General features: G+C 39.9%; 1 protein-coding gene and 1 long non-coding RNA gene across 4 annotated transcripts in view; both read left to right on the top strand.

Moving 5' to 3' along the window:
• The window catches only part of WASHC3 (WASH complex subunit 3), a 57,454-nt gene extending 49,984 nt beyond the window's left edge, over positions 1–7,470 (top strand). Inside the window, exons 7-9 of one of the 3 annotated variants that reach the window (XM_027107348.1) lie at positions 1,452–1,483; positions 3,826–3,933; positions 6,759–7,470. In XM_027107348.1, the coding sequence (XP_026963149.1) occupies positions 1,452–1,483; positions 3,826–3,933; positions 6,759–6,817 (199 nt within the window). In that variant the 3' untranslated portion in view covers positions 6,818–7,470. Of the gene's footprint in view, positions 1–1,451; positions 1,705–3,825; positions 3,934–6,758 lie in introns of those variants that run through there. The other 2 variants (XM_027107349.1, XM_027107350.1) reach the window with 2 other exon arrangements.
• The window catches only part of LOC113620907 (uncharacterized), a 66,400-nt gene continuing 46,910 nt past the window's right edge, over positions 7,466–26,955 (top strand). The window contains exon 1 of the long non-coding RNA XR_003432973.1: positions 7,466–7,490. This is a non-coding gene — a long non-coding RNA (uncharacterized LOC113620907). The remainder of the gene's footprint in view (positions 7,491–26,955) is intronic.

The raw sequence follows: 26,955 nt of genomic DNA, 5'->3' as shown, positions 1-26,955 counted from the left end.
AACTGAGAAAGCCCGCATACAGCACTGAAGACCCAACACAGCCAAAAATAAAATAACAAATAAATAAATAAATTTATAAAAAAAAAAAAGAGGAGTCCGCATGCCACAACTGAGAAATCCACGTGCTGCAACTAAGATCCCGCGTGCCACAACTAAGACCTGGTGCAGCCAAAATAAATAAATAAGTAAGTATGTACGTACATACATACATACATACAAACAAAACCTATAAATGCTGTACCCAGCTTTAAAGTTTTATTGTACTGAGTACATGTGACTTCCTCATAGGCATAATCTAAAATTGTGCAGCAGAGCAAACGGGGTTATGTTTGACCCATTGCTAGAGAGCAATGCCAGCATTTCTTCTGTTTTGTAGCATGACAGATATGATATTAAAAAGTATACATCAAAACGCAGCCATAATTTATAACTAAAGGTAAATAGGAGACTACATTTTCTTATTTTAGTAATAGTAATTATATTTGTGGCAAAGAAGAATTTTATTTGTTGGTATCCTAAATCTTTAATAAGAATCAAGGAGCCTGAGGGAGAAATAAGTCTTGTAGCTTTTTTATTAAAACAGAGCAGGTATATTATTCTTCCTTTCCCTCTTAGTTTCCCCAAGTATACTTTATTGGCTTAATTTACTTCCTTGGTTAGATTGAATAGGGCCTGAGTGTTAGTGCTGCCATACTGATTAAATGATTTACTGACAAACTCCATGGAGCCTATCTAGTTGACTGTTTTAATGACACCATTAAATTTCATGTAGTTTATTATAGCACATCTATGCAAAGCTGGAGTTTAACTATTCTCACATTTTCTTGTTGTGCTTAGGGAACCTTCAAGACATTATTTTTACCAACTCATTCTTATATTCTTTCTCTGATGATAAAACATATAAGTGAAAACATTCAGCAGACATTAAGAACCTTCTTTGACAGGCACTCACTTCCCCTGCAAAATTTCCATATTGCCTGTGTTTCTTAATGGCCATTCTTGAACTCTCTTCCATTTTAAAACTGCTCCCTGCAGCTTTCCTGAACATGAAGATTTTCTTTTTCTTTCCACTTCTAGCTTTCCTTTCTCTGTACCTCGTGGACACTTGGAGCCTGCAAGGATTTAGCACTGGTCATGCCAGCCTCTTCAGACGCATCTCTGTCTGTAGTTGGGTCTCCATGGTAATGAGAAGCAGAAAGTGCTGAAGTAGCACACTGTGTAAGGACTGGCAGGAGAAAACAGTGCCGTGGCCTGTACAGGAATAGCACTGAATCCCCATGGTGCTGGAGAAGCCAGCAAGAAGCACGCTGTGGCGGAGAGCAGGAGACTCTCAGTTAAGGACGCAGATTTGGCAGATTTATTAGCAGCAGTATTCTAAGATGAACCTAATTTACAGTTAGTGCTCTTTTTCAACTGGAAAAAACATTAAAATTTTTTTCCTTATCTTTTAGGAGGCCGGACGCTCCAGTGCCTGATGGCGAAGGTGAAAAAAATATAGAAGAAAGTTCAGACAGCGAATCTTCTTTTAGTGACTAAGCTTAATGTTGATAACAATTACATATACATGTGTTGGTGCATATTTACATTCTATAAGAAAGAGAACCTGAACTTTAACTCTTAGTCATAAAAGCATCAAATGGCTACATATCCACCACCAAGCTTCCTCTATGTTAAAAAATAAATAAATAAAGCATTTATAATAAGCTGGCAGTATGTCTTGTTACCAAAATAAAGGACCCTGAACTGAAAAGTAGAATAGCCTAAATAAAGTACTCAATATTTGAGGGATGCAGTGAGCATCTAAAATGAAGTCAATGTGAGTTTAGTGATCAAAAATAGACTCAATGCAAAACAAAAAAGTGAATTTGGCTAAATATTCAACTTTTGTGAACATTTTAGCATGAAAAGTATTATGTACATTTGTATCTTAAGAGTTGTTAAAGAAATTTCTGGCAGAAAGTAGTACTGGATTGAAATTTTCTGTGACAGCTGGAAGCTTATATATCATATTTATTGTGGATCTGGAACTTATTGGTAGTATTTATTAGCATGTAAAGCTTTTCACAACTTGGCCATTAGTTCATATACTATCAAAGTTAGATATTCTTATTATGTTTATCGTCAAATAGAAATTGAATTGAAAGTAGTTTCAGTGTGGTTCAGAGTGAGCTGATAGCAGAAGTTGACAAAGGGATGTGATGTGGGGCAAAAGAGGTGTTTGCTGCTGTCTACCCCTTGCCTATTCAGAATTGAGTCCAGTGTTAAGTCTACTTCATTGCCAGATCTTCAAAATGATGACCAGCCACAGTCTGTAGAAGACTACACAGGAGGATTAGTGAGACAAGCTGTAGTTCCTTGTGCTGCAACTGAACTCAAGACCAAAACTCATATCCATCATCTCTTTCCTGCATCACCCATTTGAGACTTTCCTTGCTCTCTTCCAGAAATTCAGCAGGTCTAGTTTGGTTGAGTGACCCAGACCTTCATCCCTTCAGAGATGGGCCTTGGTTACTTTGCCCCTTTTAGGCTGTGATTATCACATTTGTCTGTTTGCTGTTCACACCAGGCATAGAAGCATCAAAAATCACCCCAATGAATCGCCTGAGTTCCAGACACATCCTCCTTGTTTCATTTTGTAATTGTAATCCTAGCTCTCCATGTTAACCAACATATTAACTCCCTTTTCTTGCCTGTTGTCCCACAGACATGAGCAGCCCAACAGAATCAGTTTGGCAGCAGTAGCTTCAGTTCTGTAGAAATCGTACTGTGCTTCTTGATAGAAATGTTCTAGCTTTTTCCTCTTCCCCTGTCTAGGAAACAGGACCTCCAATTCAGCAGAGCCAAAGGTGGTAGGGGGGATGGGAAGCACAATTCTGCAAGTAGGTTACTGAGAATGGTGGTAGGAAGGGCCAGTCCTATTTCTATCCTCTTGGCTCCTAGACCCATAAATTCTAGCAGTTGGGGACATGGGATTACATACTGGCCTTTGGTATAGTGCATGTATCACTTCCTAGAAAATAGCACCCCAGCCCTGCAGGCTGTATCTCTCAGCTGGTCTCTAAGCAGATGCTGTAATAGTCCATTTCATTGTTGTGTTAGATTGACTGCTTCTGGATAATGCTGCATATGATAGGATCATGGATCCAGTAATTCATGTTGCTCTTCATTTACTACAAAATAGTTCCTCAATCTGAGGTAATATAATTCAAGATACCTTATTTGTAATAAGCATTTTTTTTTTGGCATTCTGTAGACTATCAGATAGTAATGATGACTGAGGTACTGATGGAAGGGAAAACAAGCCTGAATTAAGAATACAGATTAATTACAATAGAAAAGAATTACTTCCTCCTCCAAGGTGGAAGGAAATTAATGTAAACAACTTGCTCCCATGTGGCTAATTTATCTCCTGATGGAGTGTTCCGAGTCATTGGTTTCTGCTGCTGACAGATCACGTGTTCAACAGTGACATAACTCCATCAGCCTTAGACAAAGCTCAATCTCTCGGGTCTTTGCCTAGCCTCTATCTCTGCCACCATGATTACTTCACTTACGGGTTTGTTGTGTAAGCCTGGAGTGGTAAAGGGCAAGGCTGGTATAAATCTACTGAAGAATCATCCTGTCCACCTAATCTTTGCCTCCTCAGGTTAGTGCTCTTTTATTGACATTCCATGATACAAAAATCTACAAACTTTTCCATAATCAAGACTGTGTTTATCCTTAACTCAGGCCACATCTTTCTCCATCACTCTGAATGACCAAGTGTACTGTTTGAAGTTCTATCAGGAAGATTTTTCATTTTTCCCTTACCACTGATCCTTCCAGGCACCTCTGAGAGGAGACAGTGTGGAAGCCAGCCATTTCTGGCTCACACCGAGATAGCAAGCTGGTCTACCCATGAACAAGACCCACATTTTCCTTCCCTGTCATCTGGTATGTTAATATTGCAGAAATAGCCTTACTTCTTCACTTCTCCCTGTCTCCATGCCATTTCCCATAAGATTTTCACTGCCTTCCCACTCTGCGTGGAGTTATTCTGCCTCACCTTTGGACTCTGAACTTAGCCATGTGATTTTCTTTGGGTCAATGGAATGTTAGCAAATTTGATCCAAGCAGAAGCTTGAAAAATACTTGGGTAATTGGTCTTGCCTTCTCTTGTGCCTCTGATATAGAAACATGACTGGGATAGTCTGATGGAGAATGAGAGGTGTGTGGAGCAGAGCTAAGCTGTTCTAGTCACATAGCAGCCAAACCCAAGATGTGAGCGAGCCCAGCCAAGATCAGAAAATCTGCCTAACCAACTCCCAGCTGGCCCTAGATGCCTGAATAATAAATGCTCACTGTTGAGCCGCAAAGGTTTTTTGGTTATTTATTACATAGCATTATTGTAGCAATAGATACTGATAAAACTGACCATAGGGGATTCCCCATGGATCATAGGAGTAGGTTGGAGGAGATGCATTAGTCCATGAGAGGTAAATGATACGGGAATCTAGTCTACTTGTCCATGTAACTTACATGTGCCCTCTGGACTTGCTCAGGCTTGATCTCAAGTGTATCATTTCCATCAAAATAATGGATTGTTACTGTTACTGTCTGGCCCTATGATACGATGAACCTGATAACACCTAGCTCGTGACGGGCAGCTCCAATTAATAACTTGATGTCATATATAAGCAGATTCTCACTTTCTGCCAGGCACAGAGGCATGCCAAGGGTTGCTTTTCAAACAATGATGAGGCAGGCCTTTGTTCCAGAACCTAATGTCTGTACTGTTAATCTTCTGTTGGAGCTTGCCAGAGATGCTATACAATGTTCTACCACAGATATTTGTAGCATCAATGGATAATCAGTCATACAGTCTGAGCAGGAGGGCAGCTCACATCACAGCCTGAGCCTGCTGCAGAGTCCTCTCTCTTGCCCTGGGCCCCACTTGAAACTAGCAGCCCTCTAACTCTCCCCATAAATGGGTGAGAGCAGCATTTAGCTTCAAAAGTCAAAGTCCCCAACACTGTACCTTTTTCTTAATGGTAGAGGGTGCAAGTTCAATAACTTGTCCTTCACTTGGAGGCATGTCCCAGCATCCTCCAGACCATTGGACCCCTAAAATCCACAGGGGTCCAAATCTTCCATCCTCCCACTTTAACTGAGGGACAGTGATGACATTTTAGATCACTCGATATCAAGTCTATTCAGTGCGCTCTTATCCAACTACCTTTGAAAGGATTGCATTGTACAGTTACTTTAATAAGTGGCTTATGGTACTTTAGAGAAAGAGTGGGCAGATATTTATTCTATATGCTTGTAGTGGCATAAGTAGCATTTTTCAAAGGGCATTGGTCCCCTTTTCAATTGATGAACATGAAATGATAGTTACAGGATAACACTTCTGCATTATAGCAGTTGACATCAACTTTTTGCTCTCTGGTTCTTGCTTTTTTGGATAAAACTGCACCCTAGTCTACTGCCTTCTACCTTGAACGTGAGCTACACTGTGCTCCCTGAACACCAAGGAACCTTGGTTGCCACTTCAGCCTTGCTGCTACTTTGCCAATGATGGTTGGAATACCACTACCTGCCTCCTGCCATTATAGAATTCTATCATCTCAATATAAGAGAGCCCAATTCTGTGGCATCATTTCCTACTGTGAATCCTGGTCTAGATACCACTAATTTTCTCAAATACATTGTTGCCATTCTCATTAGTACAATCTTTACTGCCTTAGTAAAGAGAGTGTTCTCTGGGCTCTTCCTGGGAAAATAATAGGTTGGTTCTCTTGACACATGACATAAATCCATTCTAACATTCCCACCTCTCTGAGCCACTGACCTCTTCTTCATTACTTCGACAAGGCAATTCCAGCGTCTCCATCTCATTTAGTGTAGGCCATGAAGATTCAAGAAGCCATCCCAACAGCCTATTAACACCAAGAGTCCTTGCCAGGATGTTAAATCTTGAGTCATAAGAGAGTGCTCCCATGTCAATAAACTCTCCTCTATCCAGTCTAATATTCTGCCACTCTGGTCCAGCACATTCAAGATCTATTCCCACACATATTCTTTAAATTCCTGCCAGTAATGATTAGCCAGTTCCTAAAATTCTTTCAGTAAAGCTATCTCTTCCCAGATCAAGAACTATATTTTCTCTCTCAGCTAAACTTGGCATTAGTTATTCTTCTCATGGCAATGGGAGGAAACAAGTTCAATCTTGAGGTAGTAAGAGTCATCTTACAAAACATCTACTTTAGGTGAACACTGTGTATGGTCTCCAGGTAAGGGGAGGCTGCTTTCCTCTAGAGAGGGAGAAAGCTGCTTTGGCTGGTGTGGAAGGTTCAGAGAAAACCAGGAATTCAAGCTCCTCAAGCATATCCACCCAAATTTTCTCATCGCAAGTCTCTGTCTCTCTCCTCTGATACCAGGGCTGTGACACTAGCAAAGGAGCCTTGTGGAGCCTGCACATTTTATCTCCTTTGCAGCTCTGCCACCCTTACAGTTGCACTCTGAGCCTGATTTTCACTACAGAAGTCCTACGGCTAAGGAGATAATGGTCTCTTTAAATACTGCCAAGGTGACCTTTTGGCTTTCAGTGTGCCCTAAGATGATAGTTGGCTGATCTGAGTTTGTTACTTACTTCCTTTTTTCAAGGCTTCCAAGGCAGATAACAAATGCTAACCAATTCCACAATCCTTTGCCCCCCAAACCATTCTAGTGACAGAACTACTGGATAACCCATTTCTTCTTATCCCATTCCATCACAGGTGAGATTCCTAGGCATTGTGATGCAGACCAGGGATTACCACCATCCTGCTTATCCTAGCAATAAGGTAAGTGATCCCATTGCAGAATCCCATCCTAATGATCTGCTTTCAAGGATCACTCTCATACCAAAGTCATATGTTATATTCCTCCTAAAACAGACCTTGAGACAAACATTTGGGTGCAAGTAGATGATTTGTGAACTAATCCCAGGAAGCAGGAGTAAGAGAGCAGGAAGAATGAGAGAGGGAAGAAAATGTAACACGAGGATATTATCAAGATTGCCATTGTGAATGCTTGGGAGTTGATTCCAGGACCAGCACCTCTTTAGAAATGAGCAGGTGCCTCTCAGAACCGTCCACCAGAAGGACTAGAGGCTAGATCACATGTCCACTATCCCTGGACCCACTGGTTGAGGACATTTCTCGTCTACACTTAGGGGATACATTTGCATTTAGTCCTCGGGGGCTCCCATGGCCTAGAAAAGAACACTTCGTCAGTAAGTGGAGAGATGGGGCACTCATATGAGGTGAGTTATTGTCACTAAAAGGTGAGTCTGAGATTGAGGTGAACTGTCGACTACAGCTGTGGCTGAAATCCAAGATGGTTCTAGGAAAGAGTTGCAAGGCACCACTAGAAGCATCAGCTACAGGTTCCAAAACACCAAACTTACCTGAACTTACCTTTATTTAAAATGTATAATTTTCTTCTTGGATATAAAGACAAAGTGGATGGTAAGCCACACTCAAGATTTCCAGAACATTTTCATCAAAATTTTTAGTTTTAAAAGTCTTCCAAGAATGAGCAAAGGATAAACAATGGCTAAATCTATATCTTTATAGTATGTTGTAATTATAATATGATTTTTAAAGGTTTCCTTTTAAACATACCCCACAGAGTTCCTCTGTGAAACTTTTATATCTGAACTAGCGCATGGCTCCCATTAAAGAATAAATTGTGTCCGTGTGCTGGTGAAGAGTGCCCAGACAACGTAACGTTCAGTAAAACTGCTTTGTTTCTGATCAAGTTCTTCCCCAAAACAAGCTTGATTTCCAGAATTCGTGAAGAGCTTAAATTCCATAATTTAATGCTGTGCTTTAAACAGCTGCTGCAATGATGCCAAGGTGTCTTTTCAAAAACATTCAATTTTACCTTTCTTGTTAGTAAGATTAATAAACAGTAGGAATGATACTAAAGCAAGTGTCACTCTGACTTTGATTTCAGATAGATAGCTTTAAATAAAACATTTATCTTCCTTTGGAGCATGGAGTGTAAAGATTTTATCTGTGACTCCATTTCTTCGCTTCCCCAAACAGTATTACTTTCAATTGGCAGCTTACAAGTAAATAAATTTGGAAAAAACTCATTTTACAATATCTACAAATTATTTACTAGGCATCTGGGTATACTTATGTTTAAATTAATATAATTAGATTAAAGCACCTTAAAAGTAAATACTTTGTTTCACAGTTAACATCGCAAACTTTTTTTTCACAGTAAGTCCCAAGTATTGGAATAATAGCATTCTAGAAGAAATCTTAGCAAAATGTCTAGTCTGATTGCCTCATTTTTACCAGTGAATGAATTGAAGCCCAGAGGAGTCGAATGATTCCCTCAAATGTAAGAAAGAAAAGAGGTTTATTCATATAAACAGAAGTGCTTAATCTATCAGTAATATTCTTATCTTAAATATTAATACTATTAGTTATTCATACAAAAGCAAATTACTTAAAATTTCAGTAATCTTATTAAAATTTCACATTGTAATCTTCAAAATAGAGTTGTGAAACAAATTTTATACTTAAGGATATTCTAACATCAATATTTCAGTTTTTTCACTTATATTAAAATATGTGACCCTGTGGCAATCAAATAAAGCTACTTCTACATTTTCTTAGGGACATCTTAACCACACTGGTTTATACATTGCTATACTGTCATTCTAGTTTTCCAAATCAAACCTTAGAAAATTCTAAGAACCTGGCAGTATAGTTTTCCTTTTTTTCATAAATTTATTTATTTTTGGCTGCATTGGGTCTTCATTGCTGTGCGTGGGCTTTCTCTAGTTGCGGTGAGCAGGGGCTACTCTTTGTTGCGGTGCGCGGGCTTCTCATTGCGGTGGCTTCTCATTGCGGAGCACGGGCTCTAGGTGCACGGGCTTCAGTAGTTGTGGCTCGTGGGCTCAGTAGTTGTGGCTCGCAGGCTCTAAAGCACAGGCTCAGTAGTTGTGGTGCATGGGCTTAGTGGCTCCGGGGCATGTGGGATCTTCCCAGACCAGGGATCGAACCCGTGACCCCTGCATTGGCAGGCAGACTCTCAACCACTGTGCCACCAGGGAAGTCCTGGCAGCATAGTTTTTAAATGGCCTATGTAAACACACAGGACCTAGATAGCAAAATTTTTAAAACCCCAAGGGTAAAATCTATAACAAAATTCCATGAAAGATACAAACTATCAAAAATCACTCCAAAAGAAATAAATAATTTGAACAGCCTTATATTTACAGAAGAAATTGAACTTACAGTTAAAAACATTCCCATAAAGAAAACTGGACACCCACATGGATTCATTGGTGAATCCTACCAAACATTTAAGGAAGAAATAATGCCAGTTCTACACAAACTCTTCCAGAACACTGAAAAGGGAAAACTACCTCTATGAGACCAACATTAATAGGATACCAAAAGCAGACAGACATGACAATAAAAGAAAATTATAGACTAATATCCTTCATGAAAACAGAGGTAAATATTCTTTAAAATGTCTTAACAAATTGAATCTGACATCATAGAAGATGTACAGATGTCCAATAAAAATATGAAAATTGCTCATCATCATGTATCATTAGGGAATTGCAAATTAAAACAACAATGTGATTATACCACATACCTATTAGAATGACTAAAATCCAAAATACTGATAATACTAAATTCCGGGAAGGATGCAGATTAACAGTAACCCTCATTCATTGCTGATGAGAATGCAATATAGTACAACCCCTTTGAAAAACAGCTTGGCATTTTCTTACAAAGCTAAACGTAGTTTTATCATACAGCAAGCATGCTCCTAGATATTTACCCATGAATGTTTATACCAGCTTTATTCATAATTCCCCAAACTGGAAGTAACCAATGTTTCTTTCAATAGGTAAATGAATAAACAAACTCTAATATATTTATACAATGGAATATTATTTGGCAGTAATAAGAAGTGAATTACCAAACCATGGAAAGACACAGAGGAACCTTAAATGTATGTTTCTAAGTGAAAGAAAGCCAGTCTAAAAACACTACACGTTATGTGATTTAAACTATATGACATTTTGGAGAAGGCAAAATTACAAAGATAGTAAAAGATCATTAGTTGTCAGGATGTGAGGGGAGGGAAGATAGGACTGAACAGGTGAAGCACAGGGCATTCTTAGGGTAATTAAACTATTCTGTATGAAACTGTGATGATGGACACATACCATTATTTATTTCTCAAAATCCATAGAACTATATAACATAGAGTGAACTTAATATAAACTATGGACTAGTTAATGATAATATATCAATACTGGTTCATTAATTGTAACAAAAAATTGTTTTGTTAATTATAACAAATTAGTCACTTTAATGCAAGATGTTAATAATAGGGGAAACCGAGAGGGTGGGTTGTGAAGTGGAGTGTGTATCTGAAATTTCTATACTGTTCGCTCAGGTATTCTATAAATGTAAAATTGTACTAAAAAAATATTTTTTAAAAAACAATACATTGGACTTCCCTGGGGGTGCAGTGGTTAAGAATCTGCCTGCCAACGTAGGGGACACAGGTTAGAACCCTGGTCCGGGAAGATCCCACATGCCGCGGAGCAACTAAGCCCGTGCACCACAACTACTGGGCCTGTGCTCTAGAGCCCACGAGCCACAACTACTGAGCCCACATGCCACAACTACTGAAGCCCGTGTGCCTAGAGCCCGTGATATGCAACAAGAGAAGCCCACGCACTGCAAGGAAGAATAGCCCCCACTCGCAGGAACTAGAGAAAGCCCGCATGCAGCAATGAAGACCCAACACAGCCAAAATTAAATAAATTCAAACAAACAAACAAACAAAAACAATACATTATGTCCAAGTGGAATTTATCCCAGGAATGCAAGGTTGGATTAACACTAAAAAATCAATTAATGTAATTTATCATATTAACAAACTAAAAGAAAAACCATATAATCATCTCAACAGAAAGCATATTTGACAAAATTCAACATCCATTCCTGATAAAAATTCTCAACATAATAAAAATGAACTTCCTCAACCTGATAAAAAGTGTCTACAAAAACCCGACAGTTAACATGACTTAATGGTGAAAGGCTGAATACTTTTCCCCTAAGATTAGAGAACAAGACAACAATGTCTACTCTTACCACCTCTATTCAACATGCCACTGGAGATTCTAATCAATAAGATAAGGCAAGAAAGGAAATAAAAGTCATACAGATTGTAAAGAAGTAAAACTATTTTTACTCACAGATGACATTATTATCTGTGTAGACAATCCATTGGAATATATAAAAACAGCTACCAGAACTAATAAGTGAGTTTAACAAGGTTGAAGGATACAAGATCAATATACAAAAATCAATTGTATTATTATATACTGTCAATGAACAATCTTAAATTACCATTTACAATAGCATCAAAAACCATGAAATCCTTAGGGATAAATCTACCCAAATATATGAAATACAGGTATACTGAAAACTACAAAACATTGCTGAGAGAAACTAAAGAAGACCTAAATAAATAAAGTGATTTACTGTGTCCATGGATTGGAAGACTGTGTTGTTAAGATGTCAGGTCTTACCAAACTGATCAATATCTTAAAAGCAATCCCATAAAAAAATCCCCAAAAGCTTTCTTTTAAATAAAAATTGACCAACTGATCCTAAAATTCATTTGGAAATGCACAAAACCTAGAATATCCAGAACAACTTTAAAAAGAACAAGGTTGAGGCTTCCCTGGTGGCACAGTGGTTGAGAGTCCGCCTGCCGATGCAGGGGACACGGGTTCGTGCCCCGGTCCGGGAAGATCCCACATGCCGCGGAGCAGCTGGGCCCGTGAGCCATGGCCGCTGGGCCTGCATTTCCAGAGCCTGTGCTCCGCAATGGGAGAGGCCACAACAGTGAGAGGCCCGCATACCCGAAAAAAAAAAAAAATCCGACTTAAAAAGATGAGCAAAAGATTTGATCAGATACTTCATCAAAAAAAAGGATACAACAGAGTGAAGTAAGTCAGAAAGAGAAAGACAAATACCGTATGCGAACACATATATATGGAATTTAAGAAAAAAAAATGTCATGAAGAGCCTAGGGGTAAGACAGGAATAAAGACACAGACCTACTAGAGAATGGACTTGAGGACATAGGGAGGGGGAAGGGTAAGCTGTGACAAAGTGAGAGAGTGGCATGGACATATATACACTACCAAACGTAAAATAGATAGCTAGTGGGAAGCAGCCGCATAGCACAGGGCAATGAGCTCGGTGCTTTGTGACCACCTAGAGGGGTGGGATGGGGAGGGTGGGAGGGAGGGGAGACGCAAGAGGGAAGAGATATGGGAACATATGTATAAGTATAACTGATTCACTTTGTTATAAAGCAGAAACTAACACACCATTGTAAAGCAATTATACTCCAATAAAGATGTAAAAAAAAAAAAAAACCAGGATACAGATGATGAAAGCACATGAAAAGATACACACAACATAAGTCATTAGGAAAATGCAAATTAAAACCACATCAAGATATTACTATACACCTATTAGAGTGGCTAAAATTTGAAATCCTGACAATACCAAGCATTGGTGAGGATGTGGAGGATTTGAGGGAAAGTTTATACATAAATAAATAAAATCAGTGAAGATTCTACATACATATAATAGGAGTTCAAGAAGGGAAAACCATGCAGTGTGACAAATTACAAAAAGTACAATTCAAGAAAACGTTCCTAAAATAAAAAGGATTGTATATTGAAATTGTATATTGAGAAGGCACACTATATGTATCTGAGAAAGTAGACCCAGAACAGCTAGTAAATATCAAGATATATTTCATTAAACCTATTGGACAATAAAAAGAAAGAAGAAAATTCTTTGGGCTTCTAGCCAAAAATGACCAAGTCACTTCTATATGAAATAACATTAGATTGTCATAAAACTTTTTAATAGCGATAGTTTATGCTGAAAAACAATGGCATAATATATTTAAAATACCCAAAGAGGCTTCCTTGGTGGCTCATCCACCTGCCGATGCAGGGGACACAGTTTCGAGCTCTGGTCTGGGAAGATCCCACATGCCGTAGAGCAACTAAGCCCGTGCACCACAGCTGCTGAACCTGCACTCTAGAGCCCGCGAGCCACAACTACTGAGCCCATGTGCCTCAACTACTGAAGCCCGCGTGCCTAGAGCCTGTGCTCCGCAACAAGAGAAGTCACTGCAATAAGAAGCCCACGCACCACAATGAAGAGTAGCCCCCACCCTCCACAACTAGAGAAAGCCCGCGCACAGCAATGAAGACCCAAGCAGCCAAAAATAAATAAAATAAATAAATTTATTTAAAAAATAAATAAAATACCCAAAGAAAGAAAACGTGAGCTAAAGATTTTACATCCAGGCAAACTGGATATAAATTTTTTAAAAATATTTTATTTTATTTTATTTGCTTCGTTGGGGCTTCATTGCTGTGCACGGACTTTCTCTAGTTGCAGCCAGCGGGGGCTTCTCTTCGTTGCGGTGTGTGGGCTTCTCATTGTGGCAGCTTCTCTTGTTGCATAGCACGAGCTCTAGGCACACGGGCTTCAGTAGTTGTGGCACATGGGCTCAGTAGTTGTGGCTCGTGGGCTCTAGAGTGCAGGCTCAGCAGCTGTGACACACGGGCTTAGTTGCTCTACGGCATGTGGGATCTTCCCAGACCAGGGCTCGAACCCGTGTCCCCTGCATTGACAGGAGGATTCTTAACCACAGCACCACAAGGGAAGTCCCAAACTGGATATAAATTTGAACTTCAAATATAAACATACAGTCAAACTCTTAATCCTGGAACTCAACAAAACAAACAACCCAATTTTAAAAATTGGCATAGGACTTAAATATGTATCCTCCCCAAAGAAGATATACAAATGGCCAATAAGCACATGAAAAGATGCCCAACATCACTAATCATTAGGGAAATGCAAATAAAAACAACAATGAGATAACACCTCACACCCATTAGGATGGCTATTATAAAAATAACAGAAATAGCAAGTGTTGGTGAGGATGTGGAGAAATTGGAACCCTTCTATAATGCTGGTGGGAATGTAGAATTGTGCAGTTGCTGTGGAAGCAGTATAGCAGTTCCTCAAAAAAAAATTAAGCCTATAATTACCATATGATCCAGTGGTTCCACTCCTGGGCATATATCCAAAAGAAGTTAAAGCAAGGACTCAAACAGCATTATTCACAATAGCCCAAAGGTGGAAGCACCTCAATTGCCCATCCATAGATGAATGGATGAACAAAATGTAGTATATACATACAATGAAATATTATTCAGCCTTAAAGGAAATTCTGTTACAGGCTACAACATTGACAACCCTTGAAGATACGATAAATGAAACAAGCCAGACACAAAAGGACAAATATTGTATGATTCCATATGTATGAGTTACCTGGAGTAGTCAAATTCACAGAGACAGAAAGTATAATGGTAGTTACCATTGGCTTGAGGGAGAGGGGGAATAGGGAGTTATTGTTTAATGGGTACAGAGTTTCAGTTGAAGATGAAAAAGTTCTGGAGATGGATAGTGGCGATGTTTGCTCAACAGTGTGAATGTACCTAATGCCACTGAACTGTACACTTTAAAATGATTAAATGTTAAATTTTATGTATATTTTATCACAATAAAAAACACTATTATGATCATGCAAGAACCTAGGAACCTAATTAGGAAATATAGTTTCCACGAGACTGTCCTTAAAAATCTAATACCCCTCATAGGGGGCACAGATGAGTAAACAAGGTTGCAGTGGAATGTAACAACCAATACCATATGCTAGATACTGGCTCTAAGTGCTCAGGGCAAAGATTTATTTGTTTATATAACAAATGACTACTAAGTACTTTTGTTCTGTGCCAGTACTTTTCTAGGTGTCAAGGATATTGCACTGAATAAAACAGACAAATGTCCCCACCTTCATGTAGCTTACCTTCTTATTGGGGTAGAGAGAAACAAGTAAAATGTACTGTATGACAGATGGTAATAAGTGCTTGAAGAAAAATTAAGCAAGGAAAGAGGTTAGCTAGTAGAGAGTGTGGGGAGGGATTCACAATCTAGTGATGGGAAAGACATAAACAGATACTTCTTAAAAATCAAGATGAATGTTCCACAAAGAATATATATGGGACTTCCCTGGTGGCGTGGTGGTTAAGAATCTGCCTGCCAATGCAGGGGACACGGGTTCAAGCCCTGGTCCGGGAAGATCCCACATGCTGTGGAGCAGCTAAGCCCCTGCACCACAACTACCGAGCCTGTGCTCTAGAGCCCATGAGCCACAACTACTGAGCCCATGTGCCACAACTACTGAAGCCCACGCACCTAGAGCCCATGCTACGCAGCAAGAGAAGCCACCGCAATGAGAAGCCTGCGCACCGCAACAACAAGTAGCCCCCGCTCGCCACAACTAGAGAAAAACCCACATGCAGCAACAAAGACCAAACACAGCCAAAAATAAACAAATAAAATTAATTTATTTAAAAAATGAATATATATGGAATATTTTATGGATGGACCAAGGAGGGGCATCTAATCTCACCTTGGAGAAGGGGAATATCAGGGAAGTTGTTTAGATAGAGCAGTGTCTGATATGAGTATTAAAGAATGCCATGAAGAGGCATTAATAGAAAGGAGGGGGCAAGATCAGCAGAAGGAGCATCATGTATAAATACCAGGATGTTTGAGACACTGTGGGGCATCCAAGGAACTGAGTAATTCAGTGTGAGGAGAGAGAAGAGGTGGGCAGATTGGGGCATTATGGGCCATGATGTGGATTTTGAATTTTATCTGGAAGTCTATGGAGAACTATCAAAAGATATTAAACATGGGGCTTCCCTGGTGGCGCAGTGGTTGAGAGTCCGCCTGCCGATGCAGGGGACACGGGTTCGTCCCCTGGTCTGGGAAGATCCCACATGCCGCGGAGTGGCTGGGCCCGTGAGCCATGGCCGCTAAGCCTGCGCGTCTGGAGCCTGTGCTCCGCAACGGGAGAGGCCACAACAGTGAGAGGCCCACGTATCACAAAAAGAAAAAGATATTAAACATGGAAGTGACACAGTTGTGTTCTACTTTGGAAAGGTCACTTTTTGTTGCATGGGCCTGACTGAAAGAAACCAAGACCAGAATCAGGGAGGTATGACTAATGAATCCAAAAAGAAATTATAAGATTGAATTAAGGCACTGGCTGTAGGAATAGAGAGAAGACCCATCCATCCGAGAAATGCCTAGGAGCAAATAAATAGTTTGGTGACCAACTGGATATGAGATTTTGAAGGACAGAGACATCAAGGATGATGCCAAGGTTTAAGGCTATGATGACTAGGTACCATTCACTAAATTAAGGAGTGCAAAGAGAACAAATTTAGGGTAAATAATAATTCTATTTAAGACTTGTTTATTTTGGACCACTTGTGGACATCCAAGTGAAGCTGTCCAGTAGAGCACATCTGGAACTTAGAAAAAAACTCTGGGCTGAAGATACAGATTTGGTAGTATCAGCCTATAGTAGATAGATGAAACCATGGACCTGGATGAGATCATGAAGGAAGCTTGAGATTCAGAAGAAGATAAGGCCAAGGAAGGAAGCAGAGGGAAAACACCTAACTCATGGGACAGGTGGAGGAAGAGCAACCCAGTACAAAGACTATTAAGACATAGTCAGAATTAGGAGAAGAGGACCCAGAAAGGATGGCATCACAGAAGCCAATATCAAAGAGCTGTTCAAGTGGGAGGGAGCAGCCACCATCAACAAATGCCAGGTAGCACTTATCACACCTTGTTACTTACTTGACTTCCCGAGGGCATCTGTACTTCTTACCTTCACATTTCCAGCTCCGGGTACACAGCAGATATTTAATAAATATTTTGTTGAATAAACAAAGATTAAAGCTAAAATAATTCATTGGATTTGGTAGCAAATAGGTAACGGGTGACCTTGATGAGAACAATTTTAGGAGAGTGGTGAGGGTGAAGCCATAAAGCAGTGGGTTGAGGTATAAATGGGATATGAGAAAAATAGAAGAATCTTTTCAGAGGTTTGGCTGAGAAGAGGAAAGGATAAAACAACAGCTAGGAGTCAAGTAGGGCAGAAGGGACATGGGAGGGTTTTAGCCATATGAACCTTTTATTTTTTTTTTAGCGGTGGTAGATACCTGAATAGAAAAAGTGGAGAATTGATGGAGGAAGTATGTTCTGAAAGTGGAAAAGACAGAATCTAGACCTTGGGTGGAAGAAAGACATAAACATGTAAATAGTTGAATAAAAGTAAAAGGCTACAAATAGAAACAACTATGCAAGAACTCCTGTTTTTTTGGAGACTGTGGGATTTGAGCTGGGTCTTAAAGTATGTGTTAGGTAGATGGAGAAGCAATGGGAGGGCATTCTACATGAAGGGACTGCCGAGGTAGTGCTTTGTAATCAAAAATAATTTAAAAAGAGCCCCTGGATCTTTTTTAAGCCATGCTTCAAATTTTTCAAACAGGGAAATTTTCAGCCATTGTTTCTTTTAAATATTTTGTCTGTCTCCGCCTGCCTCTCCTTACCTTCTGGAACTCCAAGTACACATATGTTAGGCTGCTGGTTGTTGTCCCATAGCTCACTGATGGTCTGTTCATGTACTCCAGTCTTTTAGTCTTTGTGTTTCATTTTGGGTAGCTTCTATTGTGGTCTTCAAATTCACTGATCTTTTCTTCTTGCCATGTCTAATCTACTGTTAATCTATGCCCCATCCAGTTCACTTTTTTTTTTGGTAAGCTTTTTTTTTTTAATTAATTAATTTATTTTTTGGCTGCATTGGGTCTTCATTTCTGTGTGAGGGCTTTCTCTAGTTGCGGCAAGCAGGGGCCACTCTTCATCGCGGTGCATGGACCTCTCACTATCGCGGCCTCTCTTGTTGCGGAGCGCAGGCTCAGTAGTTGAGGCTCACGGGCCTAGTTGCTCCGTGGCATGTGGGATCTTCCCAGACCAGGGCTCGAACCCGTGTCCCCTGCATTGACAGGCAGATTCTCAACCACTGTGCCACCAGGGAAGCCCCCAGTTCACTTTTCAACTGTAGAGGTTTTACTTGGGTCTTGTTCATACTCATGCTCATGCTTTCCTCCAACTCCTTGAACATACGGGATATATTTATAGTAGCTGTTTTATGTCTTTGTCTACTAACTCCACTATCTATATCATTTCTAAGTGTGTTTCTATTGATTTTGTCCTCATATTGGATCTTATATTCCTGCTTCTTTGCATGTCTGGTAATTTTTTATTTAATGTCAGACATTGGAAATTTAACTTTTGGAGGCTACTGGATATGTTTGGAATCCTTTAAATATTTTTGTACTTTGCAATAGGATGCAGTTAAATTACTTGGAAACAGTTTGATGTTTTCAAGACTTGCTCTTAAGCTTTGTTTGGTGGGTGCAGAACAGCTTTTAGGGCTAATTTGACCCTTCTATTGAGGCAATATGCTTCTGAAGTCTCCCTCAGTTTCTTATGTGTTTGGAAGCCTTCCTATTCTAGCTAGTGGAAACAAACTATTCCCAGATCTGTGTGTACTCCAAGGATTGATCCACCAGCTCCTTTCCAGTGGTTTCTTCTCCAGTCTTGGTAGTTTCCTGAAATCTATGTGCCAATTATTATTCAACTAAAGACTCAAGGAGAACCTCTGTGTATATCTGGAGCTCTCTCATTGCAGCTCTCTTCTCTCTAGTACTCTGCCCCATGAGGTCTAGCTGCCTTAGCATCCCTGAACTCTGAACTCTGTCGCTCAACTCAGGAAGATCACCAAACCTGCTGGGATCACTTTCTCTGTGCAGTGGCCTGGGAACTCCTCAGGCAGTAAGCTGAAGCATTCATCAGGCTCATCTTGGGCATTTTTGCTCCTTTTTTCCAGAGATCTCTCTGTCCTGAACTGCCTATTTTCCAGTGTCTGAAAACGAGTTTCATAGATTTTGACCAGTTTTTTAGTTGTTTAAGGAAAAAGGGTACATGTGGTCCCTGTTACTCCACCACGACCATAAGTGGAAGGTCAATGTGTCAACTTTAGGCCCTTAAAGTTAATTATGTTAGCTCCTGGAAATTCAGCTAGCACCTAGAACAGTGCTTAGCACATAGTAGGCATTCAATAAATTTTTTTTAATGAATGAGATCCTGTTTCCTCCCAACATTGTCCTCAATGAACTTTTCCCTTTTAATTCAAACCATTTTCCTAGTATGCCAAAAACATTATTGATTCTCTCCTCCGAAATACAGACTATCCTTTTCTATATTCATCTTGGTATAGTTAACATTCATCCATATCATTTCTAAAATGTTTAGGAAAAAAATAAAAGATCCTAAGAGAGGACCTACATAAACCATAAGTGCCTCTAGTTAACTTCACCTCCTGGTAACTCCTTGAGCAAAATTTCTAATCAGTTGTGTACCCATCAGATGGTGATCTAATCCAATGGAGTAAATTCTCCTCAGAGGAAATGCTTCATATGCCTCATCTGCCAAAATAATTTAGCCGGGCCCTGATCTAGCTCTGTAATTTATGGCCCGAAGAGTAGGAAGTGCCAAAAAATGGCTAGTATTGGCACATTGACTCTGTTACTTCGAGGCTACCAGGCTAAGTGCTAAAAACAAATGTCTTGAGTGAAATCTTCTCCTAAACCAGGTCCTCTTTTAGAAGGAGAAAGTAAATTAAGTTCAAAGCTAATAACTGTATTAGTACGTAGTGGGCATTTGGGCTTCTTCCATCATCCCTACAGCTGGGCTTCTTTCATCTCTATTAGCCCATTTGCCCTTTGAAAAGTAGCATGACATGACAAGAGTGGAACTACATATAACATTCCAGCACTAAGAGGAAAAAAATCTTTTTTTCCCCCATTTTTTATAAATCAGATGTGGAATTAAATGGAAATACCTTTTTAAGTGAAAATAATTTTTTGGGGCAAAATATTCTCCCCAAATTAGAATGGAATATGGTGTTAGGTGAGAGTGCCACCTAACAAGCCACAGCGTATGTGACTTATTACTGCTGCTTTTAAAGGGAGCATTTCCCAACTTATTGCCCTTGTTCTACATCTGTTTTTCACTCTGGAATAATGAATATGGATCCTTTAAGTCCTAGAAGAAATTGGCACCACTTAAAGTAATTTTGCTGACAGTCCCAGACTCCTAGGGCTTATCACTAGCAAGATAGATTCATGCCTAGAAGAATGGTAAGTTTGAAAGGGTTTTGGATATTTCTTTTCGGATTTTGATGGAAAGAGCAATGGGTCTGTTTACTTAGGCTCACTGTTGAGTCAAAATTAAGCCACAGGGGCTTCCCTGGTGGCGCAGTGGTTAAGAATCTGCCTGCCAGTGCAGGGGACATGGGTTCGAGCCCTGGGCCAGGATGATCCCACATGCCATGGAGCAACTAAGCCCGTGTGCCACAACTACTGAGCCTGCGCTCTAGAACCCGTGAGCCACAGCTACTGAGCCCTCATGCCACAGCTACTGAGCCCTCGTGCCACAACTACTGAAGCCCACGCACCTAGAGCCCATGCTCCGCAACAAAAGAAGCCACCACAATAAGAAGCCCGCGCACCGCAACAAAGAGTAGCCCCCACTCGCTACAACCAGAGAAAAGCCTGCGCACAGCAATGAAGCCCCAACGCAGCCAAAAATAAAAAATAAAATAAATTAAATTAATTAGTTAAAAAAAAAATTAAGCCACAAATCTATTTCCTGATTTTTCTGGAGGATAATATGTTAATATTTGAAAAATTTCTTCTGTATGAGCTATCAAGTCAAAAAGTATTTCTCATATACACAAGCCTCATAATAGCCATACATTTCTAGAAGTCCATGCCTCTCTTCAAACTACTCCCTTTAGACATTAGAATCTGAATGGGAAAAAAAGTAATTTCATAGAGTTTCTTTCCTTTAAGTAAAAGAATTTAGGGCTTTCCCTGGCGGTCCAGTGGTTAGGACTCAGCACTTTCACTGCCATGGGTCTGGGTTCAATCCCCAGTTGGGGAACTGAGATCCCGAAAGCCATGTGGTGCAGCCAAAAAAAAGAATTATTTTAAAAATTATGGAATACTCTGCCCAAACAGGGCAATAAAGCAATGAAAGTAGTAGCAAAACAAAGCTCTTTAAAAATTAATTATTAGGTGGAAATATAGTTTCATTTTACAGATGAAAAGTTCTGAAACATTTTGACCACAGCTTGTGAGGTGAAGAAGGGGAGGTAACATGAGAATGAGAGGGCTGAGTTTAATTTATTTTCCCCTCATTTTGTTTGCACTAGTAATTTGAGAGAAGAGTTTTTCAATGCTGGCTGTAATTATTAGGCCAAGAGATTTTAGTTGACGTAAGGTTGCAACATTCAGTATGCAGGAAAAACAGAACAAATCAAAGTCAAAATAAGTTTCTCCTCCTGGAGCTATTAGATGAGTGGGAACAGCTTGTACACTAATTGCACAGATGAAGTCATCTTTGTTGTACCAATATTAAAGGCTTGACATAAGAATCTTTCAGTTCCATCTCGCTCTGCTGTGTAATGTTAGTGACAGGTATTTAAGAACTGCCTGTTCTGTCCAAAAGGTCCAGTGACTACTGAGTACTATCCAGAGTGTCTATGTACATAGTTAACACTGCTCCCAACTGCTTTGAAGCACAGCAGAGCGTCCATGTGGCAGGCACAACTCAGGTTGTAAGTCTCCCCTTTGGATTTCATAGTCTATCATTTAACTTTTGAAAAAAAAATTTTTTTCTCACACTTCAAAGACAGTGAATAAGATTTTGCTTTTTTTTTTTTAAGAGGCCACTTTTATTTAAAAACAAACCTACTTGCTTCCTAAATGCAAAGGGACTTACAAAACAAGTAAAATATTTTACATGATGTCTCAGAACCTTCTTAAGTTTATTTTCTTTGTATAATCAGTTCCATTTGGTGGAGATTCCTTGATGTTATTTCACATTCTGTTAAGTGCTAACACACACCAAATTTATAGAATGATAAGGGGTTGTTGGTGTGAAGCAGGAAGGTTCTGCAAAATTAGGCTAAAGTTCAGTATTATGATCAAATGTTTACAATTTCCATTAACCCACAAGGAAAAAAAAAAAAATTGGAAGCCCTGCAGTTGAATTCAGGAATGCCCTTTCTGAACAGTTACTTGCTGTTCACCAATGTGAAAGCAAAATGATCCTTCAAGTACTCTGGTTTGAGAATTTGCAATTGTTATTTGGTGTTCTAATAGAAGAGATATTGGCTCCAAGCTTTGCAAGAGAGGGGTATTTTGCAGTAACCTCTTCTTTAGAAAGGTTGAGTCTATTTAAATATGTCAGACTACAACTTGCCATGATATGAAAGATACTAATATGACACCTTCTCTGCTCCTTATCTTCCTTGCTTTTTAATAACCCCAAGTAATGAACCCTTTCAAATTTTTTATATATATAATTTTTATAATATGCAAACTGTACAGAACACCATGGCCATTAAAACAAGCTTACAGGTGCACTAATCTCCCTGGAAACATTGAAAGGCAGATAAACAATTCTGGACAATAGACATGAATACATTAACCTGTTTGAATTTCTTCCTAGCACACATGTTGACAGCTTCCCTACAAGAGAAAGGTTCAGAAAAATCAGAGGAGATAGAAATATTTTATTCTTGCAATAGAAAATAACACCGAACTTTCTATAGTAGTTCTGTCCAATAGAATAATATAAGCTACATAAAATTATTTTAAATTTTCTAGTAGCCTCATTTCAAAAAGTATACTTTAATAATACATTTTATTTAGTCTAATAAATCTAAAAACATTATCAACATATAACCAATACAAAAAGTATTTATGAGATATTTTATGTTATTTTTCTCATACTAAGTCTTTGAAATCTGGTGTGTATTTTATACTCACAGAAAATCTGAATTTGGACCAGTCACATGTCAAATGCTTAATAGCTACACACGCCTAGTGACTACGGTGTTGGACAGAGCAAGCCTATAGCGTAGTACATATTCACTGTATTTAAAACAAGAAATAGAGTCTCTTCAATGGAGATCTCTTGCAGATTTTCCTTGAACTTTTCTGAAGCTCCATTGCCCCCCAAGGACTTGACATATTCCTGTCCAGAATAATTGTGCCTCAGGGTGCTCTGTATGCTATAAGGAACCAGGTCAACCTGAAGCTGGTGGTATTTTGTTGGGTGTCTGTGCGAGGGTTTTCTCTAGTTGCAGCAAGTGGGGGCCACTCTTCATCGCGGTGAGCGGGCCTCTCACTATCGCGGCCTCTCTTGTTGCGGAGCACAGGCTCCAGACGCGCAGGCTCAGTAATTGTGGCTCACGGGCCTAGTTGCTCCGCAGCATGTGGGATCTTCCCAGACTAGGGCTCGAACCCGTGTTCCCTGCATTGGCAGGCAGATTCTCAACCACTGCGCCACCAGGGAAGCCCCAAGTAGAAGTTTTTGTAAAGGTGTACTTGAAAGCTATTTGAAAATAAGGATGAACAGTTTTTAATATAGTCATGTCAAGAAGGGACTAAAAATAAGGTGTTGACCTTTTAACTTCTTTTTGTGAGCTGAGTCCACATAAGCCCTCATTTTGTGAGTATTTGTTATCCCTTTAGTGTTTTTCAGGGCAGTTTCCCATTCATGCTTTTTACAGCAGAGCTATCAACAATTCACTCTCACATCTCAGCATGTCCCAAGTCAAACTCATCACCATCTCTTTAAATCCGTTCTTTTGGACTCTTCTAGTTCGTTCTGGAAAGGACATCACTTGGAGTTATACCCAACATGTCCTTCTCCATTGCTCCTGACAACAAATAAGTTGCCATATCCTCTTATTTACCTCTACAGTGTCTCGGACAATCATTCCCACTCTGCTATTCTCACTGACAACATCCTAGTTCAGGCCCGTGTTGCCTCCCATATACCCTTGGAATCACCTCCAGTCCTGTTTCCCTTTAACTCCTAGATTCCAACATTTATCAAGATTTCTAAAGCCGAGCTCAAAGCATGTCACCTCCCAGCTCAAAAACCCTCAGTTCCTCCCCATTACCTAATAAAGTCCAAATTCTTTAGCCTGACATTCAAAGCCCACCCATGCTCTGACCCCAATATAATGTTATAATGTTGTCTCCTTACTCCCCTACACGTACTACAGCCAAAATATACTAATTGTCCCCCCAATACGCCCTGCCTAGCCTAGCATCTGGCCTTTGTCTGTGGTGTTTTTGTCTCTTCTTACTTCCCTGACTGCTTTCTGATTGAAATATGACCCCATCCTTCAAGTCCCAGTCAAAACCACTACCTCTTCCATGAAGTCCTTCTGGATTTTCCAGCAGGAAATAATCTTTTGGTCCTTGTGTATACTTTTTTTGTATTTTTATTCTGGTCCTTACTACAGCTTACATTGTAAACCTGTTTGTGTGTGTATGTGTGTCAATATCTTGTATATTCTCAGATTATAAAGTTCATTTCATTGATGAACAGATATTTATTGAGTACCTACTAGGTGCTAGTGCAATACAGAAAACAGAGAGCAAGCTGGACATAGAGTATCCATTTTGAACGACCATCCTACAGCACCTAGCATGTATGTTGCACTTTGTAAGCACTCAATGATTCCTTGTCGAATACATGACTAAATTCCTAATTTTACTGAAAAATGCATTTCCAGAAAGTTTTATTTTCAGACCAGAAAAGTAAGACTAGGAATTAAATTGAAAAGGCTTCAGAGAGGCTGAACTAGGAGTTCACAACATATATGTGTTTGTCTCTTGCACAGTTTAGCCATGGAGACCCTGGCAAGCCCTCACACAGAGCCCTTTGCTCTCTGTTTACATACATCTTTAACAATAATAATCATGACAACAACCACAGCGAGCTTGAGTATTTGTTTTCCAAGCTTGTTTCAGATGAGAAGCAGCAAATTAGGAGCAGGGAGTAGAAATGGCACAATCAGTCACACTGGCATCAGTGAGACTGACAGTCCAGCAGCAAGGGATGACCCAAAAAGGCTAAAAAACAAAACAACAATTAAAAAAAAAAAACCCAGCAATCTGCAGCCATTTAGAATAGGGACAAACAGTTCTGCATACCTCCAAAGGGCCGTAGGGCTTCTCAGTGTTATAGCACAATAGTACTTTTAATGACAGCCTCAAGTCATCAAGCTGGATTATGTTTATAATGCACTATTTTAGAAGGCAGGGAAGATTAATATATTGGAAATGTTTCCATTCAAGATAATTAAAACTCAGCCATCTATTAAACTCACTTATCCAGAACGACTCTCTCCGACCCCCACCCGCAGGCTCTGGAGCCAGGATTTTATTGTACTTCCTCGCATTACTTGATTCATTTGCCTCAGAACATTCGTTGGCTCTTGCATCTAGTTCAATTTTCATTCAATAAGTTTTATTCCCATTCTATTTGCACACTCTGCAAGGGCCAGTGGAGGACACTAGGCTTGTCTTGGAGATGCTCAAGGTCTTGTTGAGGAGATAAGACCTACATCCTTGAACCAACATAAGGACACGATAGAGAAATGCAAATAAGTGTATTGTGAAACAAACTTTGCAATGAAGGGTCATTTGGGACTTGATCCTTCTTGACTAGAGCTAATCAAGATTTCTTAGATATGAGACTCTGAGCCAGAAATGGAAGATTTAGGGTAAAGAAAACAGCACAAAGAGGAACGCAGACCAGAGGCAAGAGAGAGTAAATTGTGTGCTGGCGATTGTCAAGAGCCCACCTGGCAGACTGAGGCTGAGGACCCTGCTTGGGAATAATATGAGATAAGTTTGAAGCATTCCACCGTTTTGTACAAATCCCTGTCATCTTTCTAAAATCACGTCTTAGTCTGCTCAGGCTGCCATAACAAAATACCATAGACTGGGTGGCTTAAACAAAAAAATTTATTCTCACAGTTCTAGAGGCTGGGAAGTCCAAGATCAAGGTAGAAGCCAATTTGGATTCTGGTGAGGGCTGCTTCCTGCCTTGCAGACAGCCACGTTCGGGCTGTGTCCTTACATGGGGCAGAGAGAGAAAGCTCTCTGGTGTCTCTTCCTATAAGGACACTAATCCCATCATGAAGTGCCCACCCTCATGACCTCATCTAACTCTAATTACCTCCCCAAAGCCCCATCTCCAAATACCATCACATTGGGGGTTAGGCCTTAAACATATGAATTTGGCAAGGGTAGGGGGTTGTGGATGGGGACCCAACATTCGGTCCAAAATAGGTCATATGAATGTAAATCCCTGCATCTTTTAATTTTTTTGGGGGGGGGGCTGCATTGGGTCTTCGTTGCTGCGTGCGGGCTTTCTCTAGTTGTGGTGAGTGGGGGCTACTCTTCATTGCAGTGCGCGAGCTTCCATTGTGGTGGCTTCTCTTGTTGCGGAGCATGGACTCTAGGCGTGCAGGCTCAGTAGTTGTGGCTCGTGGGCTCTAGAGCGCAGGCTCAGTAGTTGTGGCCCACGGGGCTGAGTTGCTCCACGGCATGTGGGATCTTCCCAGACCAGGGATCGAACCCGTGTCCCCTGCATTGGCAGGCAGATTCTTAACCACTGCACCACCAGGGAAGTCCCCCTGCATCTTTTGAAAAGCTCAAAAAATGAAGTTTGATATACAGATTGGTATTTGTCTTCACTCATGTCATTTCACTCGAGAGTTTACATAACAGCTAGTTGCAAGCTACACAACTGACTTGACTTGCTTTCTCTACATTCATTTTCCAAAAAAAAAAAAAGAAGAAAGAAAACCGGAAATGTTAAGTTCTCCTTTGGTTAGAAGCTCTTGGAAGTATTCTACTTTTAGAAGACGTCATCCAGTGTATCTGAAGCTTTGGATGATGGTTAACAGATTGATGAGTAATTGCATATAAACACAAACAATGGGCTGAAACTTTCTACAGCTTGTTAACTGGTAAAG

The sequence above is a fragment of the Aethalodelphis obliquidens genome, unplaced genomic scaffold, assembly GCF_003676395.1.
Source record: "Aethalodelphis obliquidens isolate GAN/ISIS:26980383/991018 unplaced genomic scaffold, ASM367639v1 scaffold8, whole genome shotgun sequence".
NCBI lineage: Eukaryota > Metazoa > Chordata > Mammalia > Artiodactyla > Delphinidae > Aethalodelphis > Aethalodelphis obliquidens.
The sequence above is the reverse complement of the archived record's forward strand: the minus strand, read 5'-3'. Positions and strand labels throughout refer to the sequence as shown.